Source organism: Bicyclus anynana, chromosome 16, assembly GCF_947172395.1.
Source record: "Bicyclus anynana chromosome 16, ilBicAnyn1.1, whole genome shotgun sequence".
Classification (NCBI taxonomy): domain Eukaryota; kingdom Metazoa; phylum Arthropoda; class Insecta; order Lepidoptera; family Nymphalidae; genus Bicyclus; species Bicyclus anynana.
In genome coordinates, this window is record NC_069098.1 from 10,369,528 (window position 1) to 10,393,328 (window position 23,801).

Sequence of the window (23,801 nt, forward strand, 5' to 3'; positions counted from 1 at the left end):
CGGTGGTATTTAGTTAATAGTCATCATTTATCTGTGATTGTATTGTTTTTTTTTATTAATAACTTCTCGGTTTAGCATTTTTTGCCCATTCTGAAAGGCAAAACAGGAAAAATCATTAAAATAAAAAAAAACTTTAAAGATGTGTTCTTTGAATCATTTCTTGGCGAAAGCTTGGAACACAGTCCCAAGATTATTTCTCGGTTCTTATAATCTACTTGGTATCTTCAAAACAACTTGAACTATGTATCGAAAGCTTCAGTAGGATCCGATGCGCTGAAGCGAAGCTCTGAGCGTTCTAGAGTTTGTACCTACACTTGCAAAATAAACTCTAAAAAAAGAAAAGACGTGCAACTCCAAATTTACGTCACGAAGTTGATAAATCAGCTTGTCCATGCTGATGTAACTGCAAACTTTTGGGAAAAGCAAAATAAGCACCATCTATAACAATCAATTCCATGATAAACACCCTCATTTTCAAGACATAAATCAAAATTCATTTAGTTCAAGTAGCCTTACTTTAAAGACACTTTTTCAACGTTAAATGTAAATTGTAAAGACTCTAACACCGGTTCGGAAGGCAATTTCTGCCGAGTAGAGCCGGCAAGAAACTCAACAGTGGCTCTTTTGAAAAATTTTACAGTATTAAAATGTATACTTATAATAAATCTGTTGAGAGTTTAATTCTGTACATGAAGTACATTTCCAAAATAACTATTAAGGGGTGATTTGTGTTCGATACTGATGCTAAAAATGCAATCAGTAAAATTTTTGTATGTCTGTATGTCTGTCTATCTATCTGTCTGTCTGTCTGTCTGTATGTTCATTATAGATACAAAAACTACTCGACGGATTTTAAAGAAACTTGGTACAAATTATTCTTTATACTCCATAACAGGCACACAGCGGGCAGGTTATAGTATACTTTTGTTCACGCTACCATCAATAGGAGCAGGGCAGTGAAGGAAAATGTTGGGAAAACGGGAAAAATTACTCCATTTTTACAGCGATACTACTGTAAGGGCTGGATTAGAGAGGTCTAAGGGCGGACGAAGTCGCGGACGTCCACTAGTTTACATATTTGCTAACATCATTACACGTTCTTATAGTAATATAGTTTTACGTCCTGTGTGTAGGTGGAAACGAATCGTTTGTAAAGTAGTGGATTCAGAAGTAATATTAATAATTAGAAAAGTCATAAATACGTATAATTTTAGGAATTTGGGAGGTAATTTAACACGACATTGGCGCATCGTGATAAGCCACTTTAAATGTAGGATCGCGTGATTTGCTCAAAGGAAGTGATGTCGTGACGCGACTGGGTTCTTCCGGAACTTCAGGCTTCGCTAGGCGACCTCAAAACTATAGTTAAAAATAGTTTGAATAATGACGGCAGCGACAGTAGAAAGGACACACGCAAAATGTTTCGCAATAAAAACTGATCAAGTGCGTGTCGGAACAGTTTTTTTTTTTTATTCTTTACAAGTTATCTCTTGACTACAATCTCACCTCATGGTAAGTGATGATGCAATCTAAGATAGAAGGGGGCTAACTTGTTAGGAGGGGGATGAAAATCCACACCCGTTTCGGTTTCTACACGACATCGTACCGCAACGCTTAATCGCTTGGCGGTTCGTCTTTGTCGGTAGGGTGGTAACTAGCCACGGCCGAAGCCTCCCACCAGCCAGACCTGGACCACGGAGGCCGTCAAATTACAGTAGGTAAATCCACTCACGAATCCAGTCATTTATAAAGAAAACTTATCAAAATCAAATTATTATTAATCTCATAATAATAAATAAATAATAAATTATTTAGTTTGCTATCATCCGCGAAAAGCTGAGAGTCAACATCTGAGGATGCTCCGGTTTCGGGGTGAAACGTACGTAGAGAGTATTTTGTCGGACCTGGGTGACGTTGTCGCATGGGTTCGTCGGCTTTCCGCGGATGATAGCAAAATAAATAAATTATTATCTCTTCATGATGAACTTCCGCAAACTAACACCTACTTCTATCCAATAACTAATAATAATATTTTCGTGGATTGTCTGTTATCAAACCGAAACGGCTGGACCAATTTTTATAAAATTTCGTATGCTAAGAATCGTCCAACATCAATTTTTCATACCGCTAAATGATATAAGGGTGGTACACCCGACATTTTTATATGGCGAACAACGTGTAAGGTTCGGTTAATAATATTATACCGGAAATATACAATTGCCGGTTACGTACCAATATATTTTAAAAATAATATTTGCCTTAACTTTTAAATATGACCAGTATTCCCGTTTCCTTCCAATTAATGAATAATGATGATGGTGATGATGATGATGAATCGGTTAGTTGGTAGGATTTAATTTATATAAAAGTTGAAATATAAATTGATCGCTTAAACCTATTATCCTTATAGATTAATGCACTTTTATTGAAATTTGTACTTTGAGGTTACATTGACCAGATAATGAAGTCAATTATCAATCATTATCAGATTATTATGGAATATATAAGGTTAACTACTTTGTTACCTATCTTGTCTCAGTGTTACATTGTATTGTTATCAAGTCCTATTAAGATTATGGCACTAGACGTTAAAGATATTAAACATTATACCTTAAGATACTAGCGTATGCCTCCGTTTTTGCAACTTCCATTTTGACCAGAGAAGGTAAGGCCTAGTTCGGACAACTTTAGTATTTTAGTCGAGTACGAATGATTTTTGGGCGATAAATTCAAAAATTGTTTGTACTTTACTAAAGTAGTCTATAAGAGACCTAAGTATTCTGTAATGAGCCATAAGTCCAAGTGCCCGTGATAAGATCTTCAGATCCAGATCTTCTTCATTTCAAAAAAACTATACCAGAGTAAAGATATATGTATACTGTGACGTTTAGGGGTTTTCTCAGGACTCAGGACGTTTCGGGGTTTTGCACAATATAAATAAAAAAAAATCATAAGTGTGATGGTGTGCCAAACATTTTATTAAAGTAGTAGGTAGGTATTTACTAATATTGCCATGAAATAAAACTTCTTTTTAACTTGACCAAATACGTTTTTATTTTATATTCCTATGTCCTCTTATTTATCGAACATATAATGTTTCACTTACATTTAGGGTTCCGTAGTCAATAAGGAACCCTGCCATTCCGTCTGTCCTTTTATCGGTAATTCAGAGATTATTACTACTAGAAAACTGTAATTTTAAATTTTACACGTTTAATCGCGTTCTGAGTTTACATAGTCACGCTGACTATGGAAATTAAGAACACGAATAAAGGCGTAAAATATAATATCTTAACATTTGTTTCCTAGGATAGGTATCTAACTCTGTAGTCCACATGTAGTTACCCTGTCATGTAAAGTGTAAAAAGTAAAAAGCCTAAACGTTTTTAGTATAAAACTCTGTCAGCCCGCTACATAGGGTAGGAAGTACATTAGTACAGTAGGCAATTGAAGAGTTTGTGTTAGGATGGTTGATTAAGGCAGGGAACCAACTGTGATTATAGTTATACGTTATGAACCAAGTAGGTTAGTTTATGAACATGTAGTGGCTGACCTTTGTCATTTTATAACCTCGAAACTTTAATTTTAAGTTTTCGACTTAAATCATCACCACTGTACTATCTAATACACTACCACTTTGGTGATATATATAACCGTGATAGCCCAGTCGATATGACCTCTGCCTCCGATTCCGGAGGGTGTGGGTTCGAATTCGGTCCGGGGCATGCAGCCCCAACTTTTCAGTCGTGTATGTTTGAGATATTAAATATCACGTGTCTCCAACGGTGAAGGATAACATCGTGAGGAAACCTGCATACCAGATAATTTTCTAATTTCTCTGCGTGTGTGGTTAGTAGCGTAAAGGACTATTGGTTTAACCTAACCCCTCTCATTCTGAGCGGAGCTAACTCTACTAACTCGAGCTTAGCAGTGAGCCGAATATGGTTGATAACGACTTTTTGAAACGTCAGACGTTTCAACAGTGCTTGTAAGTTTTCTTACTTCAAACCTTCTTATTTCTAAGTAATTCATACCTTCTTATTTAAAATAATCATTTAAAATAAGAAGGTTGGGTCCGTTAATAATTTGTCACGTCATAAATAGTTGAAAGCGTCTGATTATTCCATGAAGGGAGGCACGCGGTGTGGTCGGCACGTGCCAAAGATTCCAAATTAAAGTTTAATCTATGGTTGTGACAAAATGCCGCGGGAATTGTGAATACCAAAGTGTTGTTCGGTAAAGGGTATGTAGTCCTTGTGTTTATTTATGTGCAAATTTCTTTCACTAGAATCAAATAGGGTAGGGCTGGGTAAAATGTTATAGTATCGACGACTGACTTGCTAGTTCTACCATTCTACCAGTATTCTTGTCTGAAACTGTCACCACACGAGATCTGAGCCAAGTTTCCGTTCCCGCGAGAATACGGGATAAAATCTTTTCTATAATATGATTATGCTTATGATACTCACAAATAACGTGGTTTTCTAGTGAAAAAATAATTTTCAAAATACGCCAGAGATTACCCCCTATAACACCACAAACTTTATTTTCATGTCATCATTATCAACCCATATTCACCTCACTGCTGAGCTCGAGTCTCCTCTCAGAATGAGAAGGGCTAGGCTAATAGTCCACCACGCTGGCCCAATGCGGATTGGCTCTCTTCATATAACTAGATAAAATACTAAACTGACCGAGCTGGGAATATCTCTGTTGAAAACAAAGTGTGAGTTTATCTTATCCCTATTAAAAAACGACAATTTTGTTAATGAATTTAAGTGCGATACAAGTCCAATAGAAAGTAGTTGGTATAAGTATGTGTCAAAACAAACCTCGGATATCCTATGCGAATAGTTATCATCAAACTTTCGTCTAAACCGCTATTTAAAAAAAATAATCAATTTTTTATGGTGCTCCATAGCGTGCAGGTGTCAACGCACCCCGCTGGGCTGCGCCATAATTATCCTCCCTAGTCCAACAAAGGGTTGAAAATTATTATTTACCCAATACGTCATACGGCGATTAACTTAAACTGGCAATAATTCAGAATCATCTTGTCGTAGTCTTGTTAGTTAAATAGTTTACACATTTAAATATATCAAAGGACAATTAAAAAGACAATATTAGCCGTGTTATTTATAAATGTCTTATATTCCCCTTTCTCCTCTGACTAAGCGAATAGCTTATGGATGTATGTCCATAAAAAGTTTGCTGAAGTTGAATTTCGCGACAATATTGTAACTCTTTTATTTGTTGTTGTATAGAAAAAAAAATCAACAATCCGACTTGTAGTTCAAGAGATAAGCGCGTTTACACATAGGAATTGTTCTGTCTTATGAAATTAGTTAGTTGCTATAGTACATCTTCTTGTGAAGGTATTTCTTAGAATAGAATAGAATAGAATATATCTTTATTTGTCCACACACGAGTAATAAAATAAAATAAAATAAACAAACAGAACATACAAATATCTGGTCGTGGACAAAACAGGTATCCACCTCAGCACGATGCCACAGCGAGCTGTGGCGCTGGTTTTCAGGTGAAACCTTCTTGCTTCTCTGAGTGTGTGAAGTCTGCCAATCTTCATTTGGCTAGCGAGGTGGACTAACCCCTCTCATTCTGAGAGGAGACTCGAGCTCAGCAGTGAGCCGAATATAATGATGATGATACTACACCTTCTTGTGAAGTACCTACTTCAATATCTTTGAGTCTGACACCAACGTAAATCGACATAAACACGCTAAAATTGCGTGGTTAGCACTATGCTGTAGGTTACCCGTTTACCTAGCTAGACCTAAGGCAGGCAACAGGCTCAATTTAAGACTTTTAGGTAATTAATTCTATTTCAGAACACTGCGAGGCCCTGAGCTTAGCGAACCATATTTGCGAAGAGAATTTTGAACAAAATTACCCTGCATGTTTTTCCAGTAGTTTTATGACGTTATCAATAGTACATATAAATAAAATTGAAGCGTTTGTACGTTTGTAAAGTCTGTGTTTCAGTTATCTTAAAATTACATACATTTTCTTAAGTGCTTATATTTATTACGTGATTTAGAGTCACGTAATAAATATAAGCACAGTCAACCTTTTTTAAACCTTTTGTCTGTTTGTCTGGGATTATCTCTGAAATGGCTGAACTGATATAAACGGGACTTTCACTGGTAGATAGAGGAAGTTATTGAGCAATATATAGCCTACTTTTATCCGGGAAAAATCCATGGTTCACGCGGGATTTATCAAGTTATAAGTATAATAAAAGAAAAGAAGCCGATTGTCTGTATACATTGTACAATCATAAGCAGCGCCGGCCCGAAGTAAATTTTAAAATGGAGCGAGATCCAGTTATGGCGCCTCTCCTGCTTGTTCCTAGTAATATGTAGATACCTATACCAAATTATGAGTGTAAAGTAAGAGTCTAACGCGAAGATCTCGACCATAATCTGGGGTGACCAATTGAAAACCGGGTGCAGTACCGTCTACGGTTGAGTAGGATTATAATTTAGGGGCTCTCTAAGAGCGCCTGGAGCGAGCGACTGCTCCATATGAACGGGCCGGCCCTGATCGTAACGGTAGTATTTTCCTGGACGATCTTTTCCAGAACAAAGTATCTCATACTCGTAAAACTTGTAGTTTAACTTTTCTCTACAGTTTAATAAAGAATCGACTCCGAAGCGCCTCGGCAACTGGCAGGTCCCACGTTGGGCGCCAACTCGAGCGAGGCCGTTGGAAATGCGTCCGGATCCAAAGCCAATATGCGACATCAACGGTCGTTTTCTACCTGGAGCGCCGAGAGGATCGTCGAAGTGTTTCGGACATTACACTGGAACTTGGGAATTACCCAGAAAGATTACCAGAAAAGTTGGTAAGGCAATTAAATTGAAAGTACCTTTTGTTTTTGTGTCAGGAAGGATTAGCCTTTTTCTACATATGTCTAGCCGTTTGAGGGAAAGGACGGTTTCACTTTTTCCGTGGGAATACGGGTGTAAAATATAACCTATGTTACCTTCTTATCCCTTGTTATGTTAGGTAAAAGAAGTAATCAACTGATTATTCAGTAGATCCAGAGATTACCCTCTTACAACTCGCAAAGTTTACCTCTTTATAATATTAGCATAGATATTAGGTATGTATGTACACGTAAGTTGTTCCATAAGGCGAAATTTCATGTAGGTACGAGTACCTAGCTGCATTTCACAACTTCCGCAAATCGTAAAAGTTCGCGGTCTTATATTTTAACACATGCGATGAGTACATCGTTGTCTTCGTATTACGTGTTAGGAAGTAATTTACCTGTCGACGGTTCGTAACGTATACCGTTTAGGTATAAAAATTGCTATTGATATTTATTTCACACGCAGATCGTAAACTAACGATGTATTACAACGTCAATGGTGGATATTGACCGAGAACTTTGCTTTTCTTAGCTGAGGAACTGGCGAAGGAGCCACCGGATGGAAGGTTCCCAGATTGGTTGAACCTTCGCGTTCAAAGGCCAAAGGCGACCGCAGGACGCTTGCGCGCGGGGAAACGCGCCAAACCGAAGATCGAGGACAAAATGCCGGCAGAGGAACAGACTTTAGCCGTGAGTTGACAACATTCAACGTTTCGCCAGCCACTGACGAGACGATCGAGTCAGCAGCGCGCGTAAATTATACGGGCAGTAAAAAATACCGAAACCACACCTATTAACCATATTTCGATATTTTTTCATTGCCCACATCCCTACGCGCGTTGCAGTGACCGTCTATAAGTATCTCAATGGATAATATTTTTAACGCGTTCTTTACAAACTGTGTCGATTTATAAATCGCTGAAAGTCAACGAGAATACATTAATTTATGAGTTTAAGTGAACGTTCTAGGACAAGATGCACGGGTTAAAAACTCCAGTTTAAATTTAACAGTTCGTTGTGACTTTAAGTGTACGTTTTAGGAAAAGATAGTGATTTTCTAAAACATCTGTGCCTCGGAACTAGGAAGTTGTGTATAAGTCGAATAGTTTATTTGCGGGAATCTGAGAGCCGGTATTGTATACTCGTAGCGTAACACTTAATATGCATGAGCTAGAAACATCAATCGCCTAATTTGAATAACCTCTATTTTATGCTTCGTAGTAAGTACAAAATTTGAAGGAAAGTAAAATATCGAACGATATAGGTTTAACTAATGGACGCCCGCGCCTTCGGCCGCGTGGAATTCAGTTTTTCACAAATCCCGTGAGAAGTTAGGAACCATGAATTTTTCCGGGATGAAGTGAAAGTGAAGCCTAAGTGTTAATCCAGAGTAAAATCTATTTCCATTCCAAATTTTAGCAAAATCGCTTTGTAGCCGCAGCGTAAAGGGGGAACAAACATACAAACATATACATACAAACACACACTTACAAACTTTCGTCTTTATAATATTAGTGTGATAGGGCTTCACGTCGAAGTACCTATTAGGTATCTACGAATTCTTGAATATAATGAACACGGAATTCATATTTTGTTTACAATGGACATTTTGTAATCGACTATTTGTTATTTAGGTATGTTTCCGCGATTTTCTCAAAACTACTGATCTTAAGCTAACCGAATTTGGGTGGGGATTTAGTTATCCGTAAAATGTACATTTTTGGGTTACTTTCAATAAGTTTATTATTTAAACACTGTTCTTCAACATTAAATTACTATTTAAGTTTGGATAAATCACAATTTATTACATAACAAAGGATTATAATCTGACTCTAATACCGTTGGAATGATAGATAAAGATATATTTCATCATGATTAATTATTAATTTTGTTTGTTATTTGGAATATTAGTTATTACTAGCGGACGCCCGCGACTTCGTCTTCCCTTAGACCTTTATAATCCAGCACTTACAGTAGTATCGCTTTAAAAATGGAGTAACTTCTCCCGTTTTCCCAACAATTTCCCTTTACTGCTCTGCTCCTATTGATCGTAGCGTGATGAAAAATATACTTTAACCCGCCCAGGAGTATGAAGAATAATTGTACCTACCAGGTTTCGTTAAAATCTGTCGAGTAGTTTTTGTTTCTATAACGAACATGCATTTTGGTATCAGTATCGATCACTAAACACCCCCTGATAGCTATTTTGGAAATATATTTCATGTAGAGAATTGACCTCTCTACAGATTTATAGTAAGTATAGATTTAAATCCAGTGAAGTATTGATAGTAGAAAAGCCGAAAATAAGATTTTTGTAGTTATTCAAGCGCGACAGATGAACATAAGGGAGTATAACTTGCACGTTGTTGAGTACCTTCACCAAGTATGAGTCGTTTATATAAGTGGGTATGTTTAGGGCAATTAAAAGAAACAATTTCACAAATACTTAACGACGTAAGCGTCTGACGAGCTGGTGCCAATGAAACGAGTGAACCCAATCCCTTAGGAATGGGTTCCTAAGTTACAAAATAAAACCCTTGTATTTCTGTTTAGTTAAGCATAGGTTATAACCATTTATCCATCCTACCATTCAATCTACTAAATCTAATCGGTCCCCCATGACGCTTTAATAACTGCAGATTTAGCAATCCAGGCTCACCTACTATTAAAAACATATACCTAGCTAAGTAATTATGTAGGTAGAGACCTATTTGTATGTTTATATGGCATAAACAGTTCGTTTTGTATACCTATGTGTTGTATATGTTGCATAGGTTTTCTAGTTCCCTTGTAAGAAAGTCACGTTCTCCTAAGCTATTTAAAGTACTTACCGTTGTACAAAGTTTCTAGGTTAAACTTTCAAGTTGCTATTTCAGTGATGACAGGTTGGCACTTTGCACACGATTTTGCCATTGGTTATGCAGACTAAGATAAAGATGCACCAAATAGATAAAGCTTAACTTCGTTTCAAAATTTACATCTAGTATTGATTTTAATAATTATTTTTATTTCTTTTCAGCCCAATGAATGCCCTTTCCACAAAAATAGACCGAAGAAAAGGTTGACGATAAGCATTATCTAATTGAAACTCTATATACTGACACGTTTAGCTATAATTTTGTTTAAATTCTTACATGTCTGTGCAAAAAGGATGAGGATCAGGTAGGTACAAAAGATACAGATGCCCTAGATAATGAAGCAGATGGCCCTCGTGATAACAATAACGAAGATGACCCTTTGCAATTGAAACCAGAAAAAGAACCAGTCGACAGAGACGGTCACGGCCCTTATATACCTGGATCAAAAACGGACCCTGAAAAGAGACACGAAAACTACGACCTTTTAGTGAAAGACGCGGTAGAACGACTCCACGGGCCACAAGAAAATCAAACCGATGAATTCTGGAGAAAAGTAGCAGACAAAGCCCGAGACAATGATATTATGAAATACGGTAGAAAGAGTGAAACACCCAAGCTTCCGTATGTTAACGTATCGCAAAATTTCAACTTTGCTAAAAAGATGCATGCTGGTAATTTGGAACATGAACCCCTGCCTGACACTTTAGGGTATCGCAACTTGACTAAAGTAGGTGAACATAGAGAGTCGGACATCGTCGTGAAACCATACGCTATTGGCTGGAAGGGTTTTGGGGCATCAGGACCAACTTGTTGCACCAAAATGCGCGTTCATAGACCTAAAACATGTGACCCAAAGAAAACTGAAGCCGAAGAGGAGCAACGCAAACAGCGCCCCGCAACATCCGATCTAGGAGCCCAGTATAAAAAGCCTCTTTCCCTAATGGATTTAGCAATTTGCTGGGATTTCAAAGCCGACAACCCAAAAAGGGAACCCAGACCTCCGAAACACATAGACGGATCTAACGGATCATTAGCGCCTGCTGTGTTTACAATGGTACACACGCCAAAAGAAGACGTACAAGAGACAGTTTTAGGGCATGCATTGCCAATTTTTAACCAAAATCGACAAGGCGACGACGCGGGAAAACATAGCGTCCCGCATTTTGAAAAAGATATAACTAAAGAAAAAAGAAAAGACTCCTGTGATGTACAACACTGCCCACAACACAATGAAACTAACAAGTTAAGTAAATCTAGATCATCTAGTAGAAAAAGCTCTGCTCAATCTAATAAAAGTATTTGTGATGGGATCAATGGTTGCGGAACTTTGTCAGACATAAGCCGTAATGTGAGTCAGGACCGTGAATCAAGACCTCATATTAAACACAGTAAAGAAGCTTGGAATTCCGAGAGTAAAAATCACAATTCGAAATATGACATCAACCGTAATCGCCACAGTTTAGAATCGTATGAAAAGACTCCATTAGCCCAAGGAAAGCTTCACCAAAGTTCACCAAACGACTCGGACATTTCTAGACATTCCAACAAAAATTCTATGAAAAATAGTGATTCTTCAAATAATGTTAAACATAAGAGCTGCCTGTCTTGCAATGGTGTAAAAATGTCTCAAGAAAAACGACAAAAAGACGATTATAAGTTTGCTTTTAAAGCTGGCAATCCGAATTCGGTTCAGAGTAACGGGTCAAATGACTCCAAAGATTTGAAAATACCAAAAATGCGTCACCCATACACAAAGAAATCGTACACAATCCCTACTTTGGCTCCTCCTTTTAGTATTTGGCGAGATGCGAATGCTACTGGCTACCCTGAACATTGGAGATTGGCAAGCGTCTATCAGCATGCTTATAAACCAATCGACCAACGACGGAAACCACTCATTGAAAGTGTTTATCAATAAAATATTTTCCAATATAGTAGTACCCCTTTGAAATGATATAAATTTAATTTTGTAAAATAAATTCATTGGGTCCAATAAGGTATAAGTTTAATTTGAAACTATGTAAAATACCTAAATGTCTGAAGCCGGTGTATTTTATCATTTAAGATTAAACACCTGCGTTCTTATCTTTACTGATTTACTATTAACTTTTATCTAATTCCATTTGAATTTTGTCATATTAATGCCAAAGAATAAATATTACAGTAGGTATATTATTAGTCATCCTCAACAATGATGCTTAGGTAATCCGAATAAAAAGAGTTAAACTTAATATTTTTATTTTATTACATTGAATTGGGTAAGTTTTACCAACATAGTTGGTAGTGCTATATCAATAGAGCGTTCGATTCCCAGCTCTTGTTAATTTAGGATTTTATATTTTCTGAATTGGCTCAGCTAGCCTATTCACTGTTTTGGTTTTTATTATCAAACCTATTAAAACAAACATCAAATAGAGAAATATCATCTACTTACTGTATGAGAAGTAGTAGCTAGTAGTAGTAGCTTGTCTGGTAGTAGGCATCTACTCTAACGGTGCTTCTTTGCCAGTGGAGTCGATGCCTACTACCAATTAACATATACGAAATTGAGATTTTTTTTTCATTCTTTACAAGTTAGCCCTTGACTACAATCGCACCTGATGGTAAGTGATGATGCAATCTAAGATGGAAACGGGCTAACTTGTTAGGAGAACGATGAAATCCACACTCCTTTCGGTTACTACACGATATCGTACCGGAACGCTAAATAGCTTGGCGGTACGTCTTTGTCGGTAGGGTGGTAACTAGCCACGGCCGAAGCCTCCCACCAGCCAGACCTGGACCAATTAAAAAAACCTCAATGGGCCCAGCTGGGGATCGAACCCAGGACCTCCGTCTTAATTACCGCCAAGCGATTTAGCGTTCCGATTCGATGTCGTGTAGAAACCGAAAGGTGTGTGGACTTTCATCCTCCTCCTATCAAGTTAGCCTGCTTCCATCTTAGATTGCATCGTCACTTACCATTAGGTGAGATTGTAATCAAGGGCTAACTCGTAAAGAATAAAACAAAAAGCGTTTTTTAAACGCGCTTCTAAGCTCGTACATGTTATGTTGATATTGACACGACACCACCGGTTCGAGCGAACACGTCGAAATATGCCCGTTTACGCGAATCCGGTTTTTTGAAGCGCGTATTTTAGCGCATGTGTAAACGCGTATGCTGAAACGACTGTTTAGGTACGCGCAAAAAATACGCTAGTCTGAAATCACTCTCAGCGTACAAACTAAATATTACTATGGATACGCTACATATAGATAGGTTATAGTCTGGAATAGAACGTAGGTTACTTTTTGACGATGGGATCGAAGTGAGAAAAACCGCGGACACTGCTGTTAAAATAAAACCAAATACTTGTTTAATGTACTTACGTGTTTATTTCTTTGAAAAATTCTTATGCTAGGGTAAAAATCGTTCATACTCTATAAAGAATGGACATTTTCGGATAGTCTCCCAGGCTTTGCTGCAGAATTGGAACCAGCCCTTCTCGGACAGGTTTGGTACTGTGGTTATTTGATGTCGGTTGACTCCTAACACCATCCATCGGAGACGTTTGGCGAGTTCGTCGAATGGTGGATGGCCTCGGTAAATATCTCGATTATCTAAAAAAATATATAATTTTTTGTACACTTGACTCGACAAACAAATAGACAGGTGATTGGCGAGCCGTTTAAGTTATAATAATCTTTTTAACACACGAATGGAACCGACTTCTAAGACAGTTATTTTGATTTTAACACAAAATTACTAAACCGGTTTTTATGGAAAATGAAATGGGATAAATCTGAAAGTATACTCTTTAAAACAAAAAAATAATAAAACAAAATTATTTATTACATCATAATTTACTTTTTTTTAAAACAAAAAAATAAATTATGATGTAATAAAACAAGCGTCGAATTGAGAACCTTTCTTTTTTTTGAAGTCGGTTAAAAAACATATTTTGCCATCCTTGCTTGCCATTCCAACACACTACATTGAATCTTTCCACGAATATTTATTACTGGTTTGCAATAAATTGAGTAGTATTTTCTTATTGAAAACATGTCTTTTTTATGTTTTGTTAAAAGCATAAAAACAGATTTTTTTCACAATTTTGTTTTTGTTTGGATTTTTGTGACTAAAAAACAGCATGCATCATCATTATCATCATCATCATCATCATCATCATCATCATCATCAGGCCTCTTGCGTGGATTTCCAAACACAACGGTCTCGAGCCGCCAGCATCCAGCGGCTTCCTGCAATCCGCTCGATATCCGCGGTTGACCTAGTGGGGGGTCGACCAACACTGCGCTTTCCGGTGCGGGGTCGCCTTCCAGCACCTTGGCACCCCAACGTCCATCGGCTCTTCGAACTACGTGGCCCACCCATTGCCATATGAATAGGACATAAAATATCAAAAATACCTACCAGCTCTCCAATAACTTTGGTGAAATAATATTTAAGCTAGAATACATATATATAACCTCTAATAATAAAAGGACGCACAGTCATGTAGAAAATGACACTTGAAAACTGGCCAATTTTACTTTGGTAAAAAAAATTATACCTAAAGGCCTTTAAATATAGTCCAATATTCAATAAAATCCCAAATTCAGAGCAAATTCAACCTTAAGAATTGAGTTTAAGGTTGATATTGCAAATGCGACTACTTGAAATGAGTGCCAAGAAGTTGTGTTTGGCACTCATTGAGTGGGGACGTTTTTTGATCGCTGCTGTGATCCAATTTATAATAGGAGATTGATGCTAGAATATTATAGTTTGGAAAGATGCAAAGCTTACCAATATCACTATAAAACTCTGGCAGGAGGAACAAATTCAATGGCGACCCGCAGGAGTTCACGTTGTACCCCTTACATATGTTGTCAATGTTCAGGCCATTCTTGTTACTATCACTGTACATATACATCCCAGAGTTTAGCTGCAGGTTAGATTTCTGGAATGCATTCCTGGAAAATACAGTTAATTTTGTTATCTCGCTCAGAAATTGAATTTACATGAGCTAATTCACAAGTTGTACGAATGGTAAGTTATTGGATAGCTGCAGGTCATTATTTAAAAAACTTGAAATTCTCCCATTACCTAGTCAGTACATATATAAAAGCTACTTTTTGTAAAAAAGAACCCTAGTCTCTGTTTACACCAAACGCAAATCTGAGTACATTCCGGAAATATAATTTGGTTAGACCCTACAAGATTGACAGTGTACGCGAAGAGTCCGTTTTGTCTGACAATAAAAATCTACAACAAACTTCCTCCTAATAGTCTAAAAGCCCTGGTCCATATAAGCCCATCGGCCCATATACAACGTCAGGCCAGGGGACCTAGGCATACCCCGTATAAAAGCATATGGAGATGATAATATAATGTATAAATAAGGATCTGGTTAAATAATAAAGTCGGGTAAGTTTCTTGAAGAAAAATTAATTTTTCAGTCTAGTAGGGCAAAATGTTCGCTGGTGTACCAAAGCGCGAAGTAGCATTTGAAGCTGTTAAATTTTTCTCAACAAGCTTAACTTACAAGAAAACAAACATTTACAGCATTGAAGCAAACTTTTTTTGGTAAAATAATTATTAAAGAAGATTTTTTTTACATGACCAATATTCTTATTACCCTCCAAGTCGGGAAAGACTGTATTAGGAGTGGGTACGACAATAAACCAACGAGGTGAGGATCGAACCAACACCCCTCGGTGAAATCGCTTGGCGGCACATCTTTTGCAGGTAGGGTGATAACTAGCCACGGCCAAAACCTCCCACCCAGATCTGGACCAATTAGAAAACCTTAATCTGCCCAGCCGGGAATCATTCCCAGGACCTCGGTCTTGTAAATCCAATAGCTAAAAAAAAGCAGTTTTAAAAGTGAATAAATATTATGACCTAACAAATGAACTAACTAAAAATGGCTATGTAGTTAGTGTAGTTAGTACGACGTAGATGTAGGTGCGAGAGGATTACCAGCAAAATCTCTCTATAAGTTGCTTAAAGACTTTGGCCTGTCTAGAAGTGCAGCTAGTTCTATATTAGAACGAGTATCCAAAGCTGTTCTAAGAGGATCTTACTAAATTTGGATAGGCAGGGTTCTCCCTGCCTTTCCAAATTTAGTAAGAACAACACGAGCAGAGAAGGTGGGTGTTGATCGATCGTCAAGGAATTCCATAACCCGACATCCAGTCACAAGTCCTGGACTTTGCTTGGTGTTTTTCTCTCTACCACGCGATGGACCAGGCACCTGCATACTACTAGAAAATTATGAACTTACCGATACAAATCCTGCATAGTGTATACCGCATCTGGTGTGTAGTCTTCTAGTTGGCATCTATTGTGGAGCAGCAACAGATGTGGATGACTTTCGATAGTGTTGTTGTACTCCGAGCCTTCTTGGTTTGTATTGGCCGAGTTGGATGCGGACAGAGATGGTTTCAACATCTCGGCTGTTTGTATGTACCTTTACAAGACAATGCTAATGAATAAATCATACAAATATCATAAACGCGAATTTGTCCGTGTGTATGTTTGTTGTTAATTGTGATAGCCCAGTGGATATGACCTCTGCCTCTGATTCCGGAGGGTGTAGACTATTATATTATTATTATACTTTTAACAAGTTAGCCCGCTTCCATCTTAGATTGCATCATCTGGTGAGATTGTAGTCAAATGCTAACTTAGAAAGAATAAAGAAAGAATTCTATGTAGATTATGTTCAAAAATAATTATAACAATACAATACAAACCTTATAAAATTATAGTCCGCAAACCAATCTTGCACTGCAATCAAGACATGACATACGGCCATAAGGTAAGAAGCAATTTGTAGACAATCCACAGTGACAATGTTCGCACTTCTGGCCGTCACTGGGTTTGTGCTCGTCTCTTCTATCAGAGAAGGTGACCACAACGCTTGACAGTCTAGAAGTATCACCCGGTCGTTTGTCACATACATATCTATACCTGAAACCCATTTTTTTTCTATTTTTAAATATGACTAATATTCCCATTTCCCTCCAACTAGTCGGGAAAGACTGTATTAGGAGTGGGTACGACAATAGACCAACGGGGCGGGGATCGAACCACCACCCCTCAGTGAGCTCTTACTGTTGAGCTATTGAGGCTCTGATATTAGTTAGAACTGACATGTCAATATGGTAATAATTGACTGACAAAATTGAAATCCTCTGGGTTTGATCCCCGGCTGGTCCAGGTGAGGTTTTCTTAATTGGTCCAGATCTTGCGGTTGGAGACTTCGTCTGTGGCTACTGGCGTACTGGCGTACATAGAAATCGAAAGGGATTTTCATCCTCCTAACAAGATAGCCTGCTTCTATCTTAGATTGTATCATCACTTACCATCAGGTGAGCTAGTAGTCAAGGGCTAACTTGTAAAAAATAAAAGCCTAGCGTCGAATGTTTGATTGAACGCGCTAATCTCAGGAACTATTGGACCGATTTGAAAAAATCTTTCTGTGTTAGGTAGCTAATTTATAGTGGAAGGCTATAGGCTATATATTATCCCCGTATATAGATTACCTTTAGTACAATGAACGCCTCTTTCTATGCATTCAATATCCTCCATTTTAAACTTGAATGCATTCTTGTCACTGGTTTTTTGTTCTGGTGCGTCTGCAAAACTCAATTCCTCTATTTGAGATACTATTTGAGTCAAATTGTGTGATTCATATGTTGATTCAGATTCTGATGTATAATTTAGTATTTGTGCATGGAGATCATTTATAGATATGTTTTGGGCTATGAGATTTAGTACCAGCGATTTACCAACACCTTGAGTTCCTGAAATCAAAACAAAAATCGATATACAGCAATCAAATGGTCAAGATATTTAATATTATATATAAAATTAAAAACTTCTTGTATAATATACTGTTTGCAATGTGTCTTCAGGGTATGCAATGCAATGTTTTGGCACAAAAAAAGGGGTATTTGACATACATTCTCCTCCAATTAAGGAGAAGGGTCCTCCAGGAAAGAATGTATTTGGAGTGGATACGACAATAGTCCAACATGGGCGGGGATTTGACCACCATCCCTCAATGAGCTACTGAGGCCTTTTACACAAACTTTAAAAGTTTTGTAAAATTAAGGTCGTAGCGCATTAGGCCCATCTGGGACCCGACCTGCACCGCCTCGCCTCAAGTGGTTAGTATTGTTCATATTGATTTTGATGGGCATGTGCTCACTACATCAACTCCGTACCATCACCGGACCGCCTCGCTCGCGAGGTGTCCACGCGCTGACCGCGAGGTGTCCACGCACAGACCGCGAGTGGACCACTCGATGATAGTTCGCTGTTGAAATGCTTGCCTCGCGTGAACGTTGACAACGCGGCGTCTACCCGTGGTCGTGGTCCACTCTCGGAAATTCGTTGACCACGCGAGGTTCACTGGTGTACAACGTGGCGTCCACCCGCGGTAGACTTGTTGACGACAAGTAAACGCCTAGCGACGAACGCGGTGCGGGTCAGGTCCCGGGTGGGTCTAATGTGGGTATAATGGTCTACGAGCTTTAGTGTAAAAAACCATTTTCTGGACTCTTGATGAGAAGAAAAACTAATAAACAATTTTGGCTTAATACAAGAATGAGAAATATACAAGAGTATTTAGAAAAGGCAGGGTACTTGTTTATGTTTGTGAGGTTCTTAGAGTTTAATCAGGATACACTTAACTGTTTTTGAAAATTCATTATTTGGTGAGCATCATAAGCTATATTTTATCCTCATATGTCAACAAAAACGGAAACCATGCAAGTTAAAAAGTGGGCTAGTAATTACCTAAAACACCAACAACCAAGTAATTACTGTTAGAGTCATTGAGAAACTCAAAAGCTGCACTGTTGAACTCTAAATTTTCATCCAATAACTTTACAGGCTCCTTCATCAACTTGAACTTTTGTTCTGTAATAGAGAAAATTTACATTTTATAACATACTTGTACCTAATAGCAACATTTTGTGAGCTGTGAAAATTAATGAAAATCATATCATCATAATTTTCAGACAGTGGATGCTGGTTATAGGCCTTTTGTAAGGGGCTCCAAATACCACAACCTGAAGGCATTGGTAAGAAATATGTTATGATAGATATTATGAAATAAAACTTTGAATGGCTCTGCTATAGTCTGTTAAGTTCGTTGATAACACTCTCATGATATGTAAGCGACAGGGAGAAAACCTGTGCGGGTGTGAAATTGTGCATGCGGAAGTGACGTGCATCAGGTTTTCATTCATCACTACACGCCTCCCACCCCACGCGGAATTTCAGGAGTGTTACAAATGAAGTTGCCAAGCTATTGTTTCATATCCCCTATGCCTGTCTAATGTTAACATCTAATGTTGACATTGAATATAAATATAATATATTTAAAATTTACTAAATATACTCCTTCTTTCTTCTGGGCTGTTTCCGCACTTGGCCATCTGATTGGCCATTGTATGTGTGCTAAATATATATACAAGTAGTGAGTACTAGATACGCAGACTGCAGTTATTTGAACTTCCAATATTTGCAACAAAAGACAAAAATAGTAATTTTACAGCTGTTGTAAAATTGTGTTATTTGGTTATCTATTTGTTAAGTCATGCTTTTTTGTTTATGCTCATATGCAGCAAAGTCCTATAGATGGAAGATGTTTCAGGCAGGCTATAGAGTCTATAAAAAATATACTCAGAGGCACAGTTATATGCCAACTTTAATATACTCGCATCATATTAAAGTGAGTAGATAATTGTGCCTCTGAGTATATTTTTGAAGTAAGTATTAACAAATATCACCTTTTCTTTCCTTATTTTCATTTTGAGCTATTTTAGAAGGTTGAGGGCCTTCAGCATCTGTGCTTTGAGACCGGGGGCTCACTGGCCGATCTTCTTTAGGGGTACTCTGTTCACGGGTCTTGAGTATAATGGTAGGAGGTTTCTCTTTTTCATTTTTCTCTTTGGACTGATCCTTTGGCCCATCACGATCAGATTTCAGAATAACTGGACGTCGGGCCACAGAGGAAGTCTCCTAAAATGTAATAGTCGACTCAATGTATTGTACAAGTGCATAGTTTGATAAATTACTGTTTATGGCAAGCGGACCCAGTCAAGCTTATGTGCAATTCTTCCCTATCACTACAACTACCTAGTACCTACCTACCTACCTACACTAGATCTATAGGGTTGGAGTAGTCCAACCCTTAAGATCTATAATGTTTGTATGGGAAATCGAAAAGGGTTGTTTTTATGGTTTTCCCGGCAATCATTCTAATTTTTTTCACCTTTTAAACCTTCCCTATACCTAAGATAAGATAGATCTGTTCAGCCGTTCCGAGTTTTAACAAGACTAACGAACAGCAATTCATTTTTATATATTATGTAGTAGATAGAAAAAGAAGAATAGAAGAAGAAGATAGAATAGAATAAAGATATCTTACCAGTTTTTTCTTTTTATCAGCCATTTGAGGTTGCCTAAATAATAACAAAACAATGACTGAAATAGTTCACAGCATTACAATTAAAAATAAAGAAATGATTTAATTATTAATTATTCAAATGAAAATAGATCAAAATTCCAAAATTCAAATATTTTTTGTCTGTTGTCACTTGCACAGAGCACTAATACTCCTTTGTCAGTTGAACCGTCAGCCGGCTGTCAAATTTCTGTCAAAGTCAAACCACCACAGCATGCAGTGGATGCTGTGTCTATGGATTAAAATTTCAGATCAATTACTTTCTAATAGACTTGTATCGCACTCACATAAACCAACAATATTGTCTGTCGTTTTATGAGGGGGACGAGGTAAACACTGACACCGAAAATATGTAACAGCAATAAATAAAAATAAAACCTGTGTCCTCACACAACTAGAAATTTGAATCGCAATACACTCACATGGATTTTTTACAAATCACAATCACATTGCATAAACACACACACACACACACACACACACACACACACACACACACACACATACACACACAGAATATTCGATTACTTGATCGATGGTTTGTAGTTCCATCATTCAAGTATTGTTTTTTATTACTTTGATATAATGAAGTTTGAAATACTTACAAATTAAACGTAACTTTATCTTTAGTTAACTACAAGTTGTTGACCGTTTTTTATGCCATTCAATTTTTTTTACAGAAACTGGAATTTTCAGGGAGAGGTCCCTGTAAATGTCGGTTTGTTTTACACGACGAAAACGATGACAACAATGAAATATCGATTCTATAGAAACAGTTTTTATAACCGCGTTAGATCATTGATCTTTGACAATGGGTAACATCTAGCAATTCAGGTCCTTTTCTGATTGGTCTGAGTTTTACCATAGATTTATAACTGTGATATTAACTATTTGACGTTGGTTTGACGGTTACGTTTCATGTTCATGGCTCTGGTATCTATGGTTTCTAAATTTCAGAACACAGACCACAAATGAAGCAGACCTCTGACTCAGAACAAAGCTTTGTGCTGGTTAGAAATTTTGTATGTGTGTATAAAAATGTCATTCATAAATTTCTCGGACCTCTCTTTTACTCTAGGGAAAAATTTAAATGTGGGGGGAAAGTCCTATCTCTTTCTAATTCAACACATGCATAGAAATCGTAGTAAAATTAGGGATGTGCAAAAATCGTAATTAGAGAAATTAGTGCTGACACACACACTTGTTGAAGATTTTTCAATGTACCGATTTCAGAAATTTCCGGTTTTCTCTTACACTACTAGTGCACCTACATTTATATTTACTTGTTAGATTTTAAGGAAAAGAAAAGTCTTTAATATATTTAAATCTATTTATTTTGTTATTGTCTGTTAAATGTGTAGTGACTCTACCACCGGTTCGGAAGGCAGATTCTACTAAGAGCCGGCAAGAAACTCAGTGGTTGCTCTTTAAAAAAAAGCATTATTTACAATTGTAATTATCATTCACAATCCCCAAAATTACAAATATTGTGTATATACAAATTTTAGGCTGGTGGAAAATCACTTACATATTGTTTTTATATAACATTATGAGGATTCAATAAACAAATAAATTTGAGACAGAACATAGTAACAGAATCAACATAATATTCTTAGTTCTTTACTATTTTTTTTTTTACTTGACCTTGTAAATTATTAATTATAAAACAATCATTTTAACTTAAGTATAGGCAACCTTATAAAGTCTTTATAATGTGTCTCTGTAAATATTATTTATCATCACTAAAAACATATGAGGGTATATATTTCTAATGCCGGATCAGAGACCATTATAATAAAAATAAGTAAGTGTAAGTAAGGTTACCTAAAAACTTAAAGAAAATTATGTCATTTATTGTCATACAAAACAAAGATTATGAGTATTGCAAAATTATAGTTTCAAAAACAATAAAAACACAAAGCACGAACAATACTGTGAAATCCCACATTGTTTCAGTATTAAAAATTTTTTCACAAATTCAGCAATTTTTTTACAATATACATTAGAATGTAATACAAAGAGCAAGATTTCTAATTAAAAGTACAAAAAGGACAGGATATCACAGGAGGCACAGATATGTTAGGACTTATATTTAATTATATGTATATTACTAGCAGACTCCATGGTTTTACCGGAATAGTAGTTTTGATTATACTGGGTGCTTGGCAGTAATTCCTATAACTCTGGGGTTAACTCTTTAACGAAAATAAATACATAATAATAAATTTATAATAATGACGTACATAATACATTAATACATATTTATAATTATGACGTAGCCAAGTTTTACGTATTTTAAAATGCAAGGATAGATAAAGGCGTATGTTACATGGATAGTCGGAGTTTTTGAATTTTGTATGAAGACATAAAAAGTTTTTATTTATTAGTTAAAAAAAATATTAGTTATGCAGTTCGGTTCCTTTATGTGGACTCGTCAACACCTTGAAGTTATGGGAAATACTCCCAAGCACCCTGTATATGTTACAGATGTCGCTTTCTAGTAAATAATGGATTTCTAAAATCAGTTGTGTAAGTTTTTGAGTTAACTCTTAACAAACTAAAATCTATAATAATAGTCTTAACAAAAAATAAATATAATAATAGAATACAAATACCTAATAACTTACACTTACAAAAATAATAGTTTGAAAGAATTGAAAATGGAAATTTGAAAGACTGATAAATAGCATGAAAAATAATCTTTAATTTAAATTCCAAGTTAAGAAAATATGAATATAAACATATGGTATGAAAAAAATACTGACTTCGGTGGCGTGTAGATCTATAGCTAGCACCTTAACTTACTTTATTTTTAAGCATATCTTCCATTTCCTTTCCTTTCTTTCTAGTATCTACATTGTGCATCTTCCTATTAAAATTAATACACCATTGTCTGACTTGCATTCTAATGACAAACAACCAAAAAGCGTTAAAAAATCCAATTTATGCTTGCACAAGATAAGAAAGAAGTATCGAGCCCATTTTTAAATACGTTAATTAAATCTGTGTAAATGTAAATGTTACAAATTTTTGGTAATATTTCTTCAATTAAATAAAGACATTGTCATACAAGACTCAAAAGATTACGAGACGGATGATAAAAAATTCTGGTACTTGCATTATATTCTCTGGATTCAATTAAAGAGTGAAATGGTTCATTTACATCAGACAATAGTGCATTTTTACAACTTTGGCAGTCTGCACTATCTCAAATTGCACCTGCAAAAACACAGCTTGAGTTTGAAAAATGTTTTCGGAAGGAATACAAGTATCTATGAAATCTAAATTTTGATGTTGAGATGTGTAATCAATACATTGAATATCTATTTTTGGTCTATTAATTAAACTCCTGAGAGAACCGAGCATTTTATCTTTATCGCGAGAACAATTTGCATATAGTTAACTATCAGATGTCATATCATTAATTAACAATGTCTTAAATGACGAAACAAAATTGTGACAATCTGGGTGTGTATTAGAGCCACCATCACCTCTGATTTGTGAAAAAAATTCCAGGGGATCCTGGTTTAATTGCTGAAGACTCAAGAAGTTAACGCCTGAAATGTTTTTAAAATCTTTACGGTTTTT

General features: G+C 36.5%; 2 protein-coding genes across 4 annotated transcripts; one reads left to right on the plus strand and one right to left on the minus strand.

The window, feature by feature from the left end:
• The first annotated feature begins 4,592 nt into the window (after positions 1 to 4,592).
• LOC112056897 (uncharacterized) lies at positions 4,593 to 11,998 on the plus strand. The gene is made up of 3 exons (XM_052886250.1): positions 4,593 to 6,865; positions 7,428 to 7,585; positions 9,915 to 11,998. The coding sequence occupies exon 3, from the start codon at positions 10,337 to 10,339 to the stop codon at positions 11,669 to 11,671; it is 1,335 nt and encodes a 444-aa protein (XP_052742210.1). The 5' UTR covers positions 4,593 to 6,865; positions 7,428 to 7,585; positions 9,915 to 10,336; the 3' UTR covers positions 11,672 to 11,998.
• Positions 11,999 to 13,105: 1,107 nt separating this feature from the next.
• On the minus strand, positions 13,106 to 20,347 carry LOC112056896 (nonsense-mediated mRNA decay factor SMG9). 3 transcript variants are annotated; one of them, XM_024097382.2, is made up of 8 exons: positions 20,178 to 20,342; positions 19,537 to 19,768; positions 18,539 to 18,661; positions 17,281 to 17,541; positions 16,489 to 16,705; positions 16,017 to 16,202; positions 14,537 to 14,703; positions 13,106 to 13,353 (listed from the first exon to the last, which is right to left on the minus strand). In XM_024097382.2, exons 1-8 carry the CDS (start codon positions 20,199 to 20,201, stop codon positions 13,151 to 13,153), a joined length of 1,413 nt encoding a protein of 470 aa, XP_023953150.2. In that variant the 5' UTR covers positions 20,202 to 20,342; the 3' UTR covers positions 13,106 to 13,150. The 3 variants fall into 3 exon arrangements, with proteins under 3 accessions (XP_023953150.2, XP_052742185.1, XP_052742186.1); XM_052886225.1 differs by lacking the exon at positions 16,017 to 16,202 and having other exon boundaries at positions 20,178 to 20,347; XM_052886226.1 differs by lacking the exon at positions 19,537 to 19,768 and having other exon boundaries at positions 20,178 to 20,293.
• Positions 20,348 to 23,801: the final 3,454 nt, after the last annotated feature.